This window comes from Diospyros lotus, chromosome 3 (assembly GCF_014633365.1).
Source record: "Diospyros lotus cultivar Yz01 chromosome 3, ASM1463336v1, whole genome shotgun sequence".
Lineage (NCBI taxonomy): Eukaryota > Viridiplantae > Streptophyta > Magnoliopsida > Ericales > Ebenaceae > Diospyros > Diospyros lotus.
Genome location: NC_068340.1, coordinates 6497441 through 6507091, shown reverse-complemented (window position 1 = coordinate 6507091; position 9651 = coordinate 6497441). Strand labels below are relative to the sequence as shown.

The 9651-nt window shown below is 33.0% G+C and overlaps 1 protein-coding gene across 2 annotated transcripts; it reads right to left on the bottom strand.

Annotated features, from left to right (window-relative positions):
* Positions 1-6293: 6293 nt before the first annotated feature.
* On the bottom strand, positions 6294-9257 carry LOC127798369 (uncharacterized). Of its 2 annotated transcripts, XM_052331895.1 has the most exons (4): positions 8988-9257; positions 8599-8891; positions 7770-7833; positions 6294-7321 (listed from the first exon to the last, which is right to left on the bottom strand). In XM_052331895.1, the coding sequence occupies exons 1-3, from the start codon at positions 9151-9153 to the stop codon at positions 7783-7785; spliced, it is 510 nt and encodes a 169-aa protein (XP_052187855.1). In that variant the 5' UTR covers positions 9154-9257; the 3' UTR covers positions 6294-7321; positions 7770-7782. The 2 variants fall into 2 exon arrangements, with proteins under 2 accessions (XP_052187855.1, XP_052187854.1); XM_052331894.1 differs by lacking the exons at positions 6294-7321; positions 7770-7833 and having other exon boundaries at positions 8277-8891.
* Between the last annotated feature and the right edge of the window lie 394 nt (positions 9258-9651).

Genomic DNA, 9651 nt, shown 5'->3' with positions numbered 1-9651 from the left:
TTCGGTAAGAGCTTATGACTTAGAAGAAGAAGAAGAAGAAATCACAACCTAATCACGAAAAACAATATGGGGGAGATGAGGAATGTGGTGGGTTTATTCACTGAAGGCTCAGCTTCTGCACAGGATATGCACCTGAGCTTGGGGGGGTGAGCCTATATTTATAGTCGGAATTTGAGAGACATAGGCTGTTGTGGCCTCGTAATACTTTTTTTCTTAGCTTAGACAGGACGATCGATGGGATTTGATAGACAAAAAGGAGATCTTGTTGTCAACTGATTCAAGAGAGAACCACTTGACAGCTGTGCATCAGTAGTAATGAGTTCACAATTGATTTCTCAATTAGATCATCATCTTCTTCTTCTTCCTCCTTCCAAGCGAGTTTTTTCATCTTCTCCTATAAGTCGCAGACCTCTCACACACAAACTAACACATTAGCATTATTAGTCAAATCATGAAGATCAGGTAGGATCATAGCTTCACAACAATTTGACGTTATATGAACAAAAGTACTTCCGTATATTATTCAGAGAAAATATAAAGACGAGATAAAGTAAAAAAAAAAAAGAGATTGGGGGCAAAATAATCCTTTTCATATTATTTTAAAATCATTAAATATATATTTTAATTTTTAAAATAGAAGAATAATAATATGTATAATTTCATTTAATTTTTAAAATAAAGAGATTAATGTAATTATTCCCTTATTCTTAATTGCATGCGAGCATCCAATCATAAAAAGGTGACAGATGCTCCAATGCATGGGGAGTAATTTTGGGATAGGGATTTAGAAATTTAGTGAATTTTTAAATTTAATCATTATTTTTTACTCGATGGAGCCCACTCTTCCTTTCAATTTGTCCACGCGGGAGAAATTTATTTGCCCACAAGGGAAAGTTTTCTGTTTGCCGCGTCGTCGAACAGAAACTTTCCCATTAAGGGGTGTATGATTGAGCCTAGAAATTAGAGGAGCATTCGTAGCCATCTTTTTTATCCAATCTATACATACAGCGCCAGTCGTTACATACAGCCAATGGCGGCTGCCTGCTGCAATGACTGACTTTCTTCACACTAATCTCCCAGTAGAGCAGGTCCCCATGATATCAAGATGAGATACTTGTTTTGTTTTGGGTATCTTTGCTAGGGCATCACCATCTTCTTCCAGTCCTAGGCATAATATATATGATTATATCGATGCCGCCCAACTAATTAGATAAGAGACAAGATTATGAATTGAATTAATATAGTACACCAATGACCACCCCAAGCGTATGTAGTCTCGATGGAGGACGCGTCTGGTTTCATGGTCTCTGTTAGTAATTAAGAAGGATGCTCGGATAGCATGAATTCATAAAAATCTCCTTGCATGGGTCCTCTCTCTCTCTCTCTCTCTCTCTCTCTCTCTCTATATATATATATTAAGCAGTCTCGTCCTAGACTATATGTAATGTTCTTGACACGCTCGTAGGTGTTGACAATTGTTTTAGTTTGGTGGGAATTTTAAGATAATTTAGCTAAAGGGATGCTTATTTTAATGTTAAATGTCTTATTTACTTAGATTTTTCTTTGATATGTGCCCTCTATCCAATGAATTAATATATATTTAACTTAGAGAAGAATATCTTATATTTACTCTAAAAATAAAGATAATAGACGTATTATATATATGGGGGCGGTAGATGTGATTGATTTATCTATTCTATTAACTAAACGAACCATTCATTTGGTGTTATTTTTCATTGAAGGCCTATTAATTAAATATATATATTATTTGAACATGCACTGGTTACCCTCTTTTATTAATGCCAAATTATAGTCATTACAGTATGATGGCTTGGATAACACAGAGATTTGTTTTAACTGAGTAAGAATAACATCAACAAAACTGCAGATTCCTTAATTATAGTTGTTGGAAATTTTGGTATATTTGGTATATTCATATATCCAAATTAATAAATAGATAAATAAAAAAATAAATAAAAAAATTATTTTTCGATATGAGTAATATAATATATAATTTATAAATAAAATGAGAAAAAATATATTATGCACTATGAGCACACTATAGGAGATAGCTGATTGATTAGTATATACGAAATACACTGTTCACAAATTAAAAACGTGAGAATTAATAATACAAGATATTACTTTAATACTATAATATATATTATTTATAAGAAGATTCTACATTGTGAAGATGTTATATATATAATTGAGGGTGGAGCTCAAGCCTCCACGTCTTCTTCCTCTTTCTCTCTTCTTTCTTACGTTTCTCTTTCTTTCTCTTTTGAAAAATGAAAGAATATAGAACAAAATATTCTTATATTTTTTTACTTTTTGTAGTGTTCAATCAGTGTTTTAGATTTTAAAGTTTGTGTTAATTTCTCAGTTTGTTAATCGTTGTATTTTGAAAAATAAACGTCAATTAATCTCTAACACTTTTGATAAGACAACAAATCTGTTTTTAAAGAAATTATATATTACACAACTCTCAATTTTACCTTCCCTTTATATATTGTTATATTTTTATTTTTCTTTGTGTAATATTATATTATTTCAATATTTCTGTATTATTAATTTAAGTACAGTATTATAATTATATCAATAATATTATAGTATTATAAATATAATTATTGTTTGACTAATAATATAATTATTTTATTGTGGTTGAAACAATAACATAAAATGAATGGCAAAGAGTACGAGCACTTTAAAGAAAATTTTTATTATATTTTTGTAACAATAGTTAGAGAAAATATTATTTTTTTTCCTTACAATATGATTATTTGAATAAGAATTTTTCAAATTGGTTATGTTAATCTACAAATTTGTCAGTTATTAAATACATTTATTTGCGTGGGGGATGTCACCAAACTCTAAAAATTCTGTGAGAAAAAAATGATTAGAGAATATAAAGTGATCTCCTATGAGTACTCAAATACTTAAATTAAAATTGCAAAAGAAAGTGAAAAGATAAAAATAATGTATCTCAAGAAGTGGGCGGTTAGCTTTTTATAAATAAGTGGAAAAGTCAATTATGAAAACTTTTGCATTTTATAAGATTAACATTAATATTTTTCTTTTTAATTTCACACCATCACGAGCGCTCTAGATACCCCACTTTGAGGGAGAGAGATAAATTAGGAACCCAACGATTAGATTCGATCCCAAACATACCTACAAATGTGAGGACGAAATACCCATCACTAAATCATCCCTGATCGATGAACTATGCCCCAAAATAGATTGACATTAATCTTTAGTTAAATGGTCATAGGAGAAAGTCAGGAATATTCGTTTACATGTTTCCATGGAAGATGTCATACGTGAGAGTTCGCCGGGTCTCTCCGAGACTCGAATCTTCCCCCTTAGAAATGTATTACTTCCCTTGCTGAATGAATCCTTGCACGAGTCTTTTGGAGCTCATTGTGTGGGGCCTGCTTTTCTTTTGGGTTTCATATTCTCTTATTGATGGGCTTCCCTTTTGGGCTTTGTTACTAATGGGCCTAAGTACATCACATTTTCATTAAATTTACCTTCAGTCTTTTTATTTTATTTGTGATAATAATAAATTTGTTTTAAAATGATTTATATTTTGATATTATTTATAATACAAATACTCGAAAGGAAATCCCACAATGAAATAGAATATGGACACCGTATGGGTGTAATATTGTATTTGTTCACTAAAATGCTCCGGCTAGGTGATTTCAGTTCGGGCCACACAAGAACTAAGCCCAAACCCTCAGTAGCCCAAAGGCCTAGAGAGCATATGGGCCTGATTGCTTTCCAGTCCAGATGACGTTGGAGGCTTTCAGTTTCATTGTTTCGGCATTCTTTCTAGTACTTGTGTACCAAAATGCCCACGCAGTTCACGACTTTTCATTAACCTTTCTGGTTTGGTTTATTTAAATTTCATTTCGCACATTAAAAGTAGTAGTAACGCATTATTGAACAAAAATTAAAATTTTAAACCAAATTAACAATTTTTTATTAATTTAATTCGATTCAATTCAATTTTTAAGATAACATAATTTTTAATTGTATTTATTGAAATACCCGAAATTTAAGTTTACTTTATGATATTGTTATTAAAATAAATATAATTTGATGTCTGTCACAATAATTTTACTTACTAAATTACCATAAATTCCTACTAATTTTTCTTGATATTTGCTCGTTTAGAACTAAGTTTAAATATTTTAATTTATCTTGCTCAGTTTGATTATTTCAATTAATTTTGATTAAATTAATTTTTAAAATTTTGGTTCAATAGATTTTGATATATATAAATTGAATTATAGTTCAAGTTGGTTACTAAATTATTTTAGGGTAAATTTAAAATACACTCTTTAAATTTTGATTATTTAACTTCAACAATCTCTAATTTTAAAATTAACCATCGTTCCTTCTCTCTTATTAATGACAGTAAATTGACAGTATATCCTTAATATTTGAATCTTTGACCTAAATACTCTCCCAAACTTTTATTTTTTTACCAAATTCGTCCCTAAATTTTTTTAAAAAGACCAAGATTGATTTAGTAAAAACTAAGGTTGTGTTCTCTTAACTGTTTTCAAGTCATTTTTGATTTTCAGTTTTCTAAAATAACGAAAACGCGTTCTCTTTGCTGTTTTTAAAAATGTATTTTTGAAAACAAAAAAAAATTGTAAAGAAAACTCAAAATAACAAAAAGTTGTTTTGAGTGTTTTCATTCAAAACAAACTCTAAGTTCAAAATATATTTATTTATTTATTTATTCATATTTTATTATTATAATAGAAAAAAATATTACAAAATTTATTAATTTTAAAATGTATATATTTTTTTAATAATATATTAACATTAAATATTTATAATTTACTTAATAGTCAAATTTATTGAATAAAATATCATTAAAAAAATATTTTCAAAATTTCAAAGAGAACTTGTTTTCTAATTTTGTGTTTTGAAAAATAATTTTTCAAAATGACAAAGACAATGCGTTTTCAATTTTCTAAAAACAAATTATTAAAACAGAAAATTGGAAATGAATTCAAAACTTAAAATTAAAAATTAAAAAATAAAGAGAACGCAGACTAAAAGTTTAAGGAGAGTTTGATCTAAAAATCTAAAGTTTAAGAAGTATACGATCAATTTATATATTTAATGTCATTAGTAACAAATCGGGATATTATGGCTAATTTTAAAATTATTAAAGACTAATTAAACTAATTTTAAAATTTATAAATTTTACTTGATATATAGTGAATTTACTTGTTATTTTATAACTGATCAAATTAATCAAATGGGCTGCCCTAATTAAAAATATCTTTTAGAAAAAGACTAAAAAAACCCTCACTAAACTCATAGATCCAAATTGAAAGATACTACACTCACAAATAAGTTTGACAAACAACCATCATAAACTGTAATTACACACATAAGAATTTATAATAATTTTATTAAATTCATAATATTTTATTTAAAATGAATAATAGTTTATATTAAATAGTATATTTATTATTAATTTTATGAAAAATTATTATAATTTTGGATAAAAGTATTATAAATTTATGCATGCTATTTGTAGGAATAGCATTTTATATCCAAATTTACTTATCTATTTTCCTTTTTTTAATTTTAATATTGTCCAAATGTGAGAAACTTATTTCGAACAGATCGCGTGACCATCCTTTTCGTTTACGTGGGCCTATGGTTCGTTGGTCGTTCTCATTTAAATAAAATATCATTGGTTAGTTTGACCAACATAGTTTTATTTTTATACTTTTAGTTAAAAATTAAATGAAGATTAAATTTAATTTAGCCATAGAATTAAATGTATTATTACTTAAATGTTACGAATTCAAATTTTATTACTAAATTTTATATTTTGTTAACATAATTTCATCTTTTTTCTGATTTATTTTAAAGGGATCATAAGAATAATATGATTCATCTTTATGTATTAGATAAATAATTAAAAAATACAAAAATAGAAAGGAAGGAGGATATGTTCTATCCTATCCTAGTTGAACAGTGAAAAGTGTCAAATCATGCATTGCAATGTGGGGGGGGTAGATTCAAGATTGTTTGTTTTTAGCCTTCATGGGTCCCAATCCCATTTCTCAAACCGATGTAGATAAGCCCGACGCGTGCTTATCCTTTGCTTCCTGGACGAATCGGGAAAGAAGGAAACGGAAAACATCGTCACTCGCACTCGAAGCCAAAGGTGGTGGTGGTGGTGGTGGTGGTGGTGGAGTAAGAAGAATGATTTTTGTACATAAAGAGTAATGATATTTAATTTGAAATTAATATTCTTAAATGATAAAATATCATTATCCTTGCACATACAATACAATACAATACAACTCAACTCCTTTTTAATCTCCAAAACCATTGAATTAAATGTTGCCCCTCCTTTGTTTATACATTGGTCTATCTTGTACAATAATGAACGGAATATGTTACGTTATGGCCTCCATCATTTTACAGCTACTTGACTGCTTAGCTAGTTACATTGGACCCAGCCTTCTTTACATTACGTGTCATGCACAACTTCGATGGCCACTTATTCAACCGTTTGGACCTTAGCCTTTTTGATCCGCCGTCTTTCTAATTTATATTCTAGGACCACCAGAGAAGAGGCGCACTCTAGACACTCTCTCTCTCTCTCTCTCTCTCTCTAGTCTTTAATTTATTTATTCAATTCTTTTTGCAAATATTTATTCTTCTTTCAGGGTCAATAAATTCTTGTTCCGAAAGTAACCCCCCGGATTTGATGGGGGAAAGAAAACTGGGAATCGAAGTTGCTGAGTTCTGGTCAGGAACCCAGCGGCGGTCAGGTCAGGATGGAGGTGTCTTCCAATGAGTCCAATTCTAGCGTTCCTTCTGGATGGGGGTGTCTTTCAATCAGTCCAATTACGAATCTCATCTCATCACCTCCGCCGAAGGGTACATGAGTGGAGAGCCTTCCCCTGCGCCCAAATTATGGCTCTCGTCCGCCCAAACAACCCACTAGTCTCTTTCTTTCTCCACTACTCCTCTACTAAATTAAAAATCATTCTTGTTTCTTTATGCACTCCCAGTCATTGCACCTATATTTTAAAAAAATTTTATGGGTTTAATTAATTCATTAATTAATTGGTCCACTTTCATGGACAGCTGTGATGGCCCAGGGGAGGGGGTCACCGTCCTCTCCCCTGTACAACAAGCTCCTTCCAGTTCCATCTCCCCCGCATATACCTCCAATCTCATTGCTTTCGTCTTTGTTTTGGTCCCTTTCTCCGCGGGAAAGGACCATCACTGCTGCGCTGGTTGAGCCTCTTTCAGCTGTTAACTCAATCTGGTCAAAACAAAAATGTCCAGTCAGTTCCGCCATTTCCACCAAACCACCAAAATATCGTAATAATTCTCGCTGCAATTGATTACTGCAAGACAAAGTCAAGAACTAATAATATCATGATCTTTCCTCCCTGCCTGTTTTGCATCGAACATTCATAAGCCAAAACTACACCAACTTTTAAGTCATCAGTTATTCGTAAAACATCAGACAACGATATCCCCTGCGTAAATGCTATGTAAAAGGTGCCGTGACACTTTCATCAAGTAATTAAAACAATCCCTGCAAAAAATACTTTATTTTTTTCTACAATAATACTCGATCAGTTGTGATAATTACTAAATTAATATAATAAAAATCTAAATAAGAAGACAAACTAATTAGGGGATTTAACAGCAATTAAATGGTAAACCCTCCAATGATTTTATTTTTCTCCACAGTTTATACTTACAGAGTGCTACTGCTCATCCTCCTATTTGGAGCAATTCTGATTGAGGTATGGTGTCCTCCTCTACCTGCACAAGGGAAAAAGAAACAAACAGAATCAGTGAATATATTAATCAAATAACATAGGCAAACAGAAGCTTATATCAAAATAGACGTAGACCATTACGAAAGGGGAAAAATTGAATAAAAGCCAAATAATAAACGTGGTAGATACGAAAATGGACGATGCACGTAAGTGCCAGGCACGAGCATCAAAGGGTGCAGAGAAGCGAGAGGCAATGGGTATATCTACCAGATAACGGCGGTTAATGGACGTTGCACGCAGTGCACACAATCCGGCGGAAAATAGGGATACATGATTCACGAAAACGGGGATTTTAACCAGTAACGACGATAAACGGAACCCTAACGGGGATTTTGGAAATGAGAAAGGGAGATATAAATTACTTGGGCAACAATGGCGTCCAAATGGGGACGAAAAGTACTCACCATCACATCAGGACGATCCAAATCCAAAAATGGACTGATAAATTCCATTCATTCCAAGCCAAGGATTAAAAAAAAAAGCTCAATCCTTCTTAGCGAAATTTACAGTTACATCATATAAAACTTACTCTCTTTTTCGATTTCAATTTTTTGTTGCTTCAATATATTTGCTAATTTTAGTATTGGATCTTATCGATGTCGTCCTGATCATTTTAGTCCGATGTTTCCAAATTCAACATGGCAAGCTATTGCCAATAATTAGCATGGTGGATGAGGTAGATATGGCTAGGGTTGCCAGAATAAGGATAGATAGGAACTTTGCCAGCACCAGATTTCGGATACACTACCGGCTTAGCAATCGGATGGAAGCATCGATCTGGCAACCTGGAAGACGAGCCAACGGAGTAAACCGACCTCGGCGACGCGGCAGCGGACGGCGGAGGAGAGACTCTTTTGGCGGACTTAGGCGGCGAGAGAAAGGCTCTGATCTTCGGCGACGCAGCCCGATCGTATTCCTCGATCAGATTCACCAGATCTTCATCGGACGTGATGGAAACGAGAGCGTCGAGATCTTCGGTTGGCAGCTGACACCTCAGGCTCACCGAGGTACCACACAATTCCCCCATCTTCACAAGTAACTCTGTAAATCAGGCACGCAAAAACAGTAGTGTCACTCCGAAACGTCGATGCGACATGCACAAATGAGATAGAAAATGAGAAAACGAACGGGACTGACCGGCGAAGGAGATGGAACGGTCAACGGCGAGGATGCGAGTGTGGCCGCCCTGGTAGCGGAGCTTGCCGTCGGGGTAGCGGGGGAGGATCTTGCCGCCGTAGCTGCAGAGGAACTTGATGGTGGTGGGGGCGGCGTTGGGCTTGAGGGTGAGGTTGTGAGTGACCATTCTGTTAAAAAGTTACGAGGATATAGGAAAGATAGAGACGCCGGGCAAAAGATGAGAGAGAGCGGAAGATGCTTTGGGGTGGCGTCTTCAAGCCAAAGCAAGGTACCCTTGGAAGCTTATTTATAGGCAAGGGAGAAGGTGAGAAAGGCTAAAGGAGCTGAAGGCCTTGCTGGGAGTGGGGAGGGCGGTGAAGGCTTTTTGCTTGTGTTTGGGACCGCTGTGGCTACGTCAGTTGTGAAGATTCCCATACCCCATCTGGTCCCAGTGGTTAGAATTTCAAGATTTCCAATCTTTTCCCAAAATCCGAAAAAACACATTCAATTAATTTGGCCTCAACATAGTTATTCTTTTTCTATTAGGTAAGGTTGGTTATCAAAAATATTTTACATAAAAATTTTTTTTATTTTATTTATTAAATTTATCTCAAAATAAATTACCTAAATTTTTATTTGTCAAAAATTATATAAGAAAATCTTTCATCTCTCTAAATAAATTTAT

What these genes read in the sequence shown, in the direction of transcription:
- LOC127798369 (XM_052331894.1), bottom strand. Translation starts at nt 9,153, where the DNA reads ATGGTCACTCACAACCTCACCCTCAAGCCCAACGCCGCCCCCACCACC. An exon ending in CCGTTCCATCTCCTTCGCCG is followed by an intron (nt 8,892 to 8,987) that starts GTCAGTCCCGTT and finishes CCTGATTTACAG; the next exon opens with AGTTACTTGTGAAGATGGGG.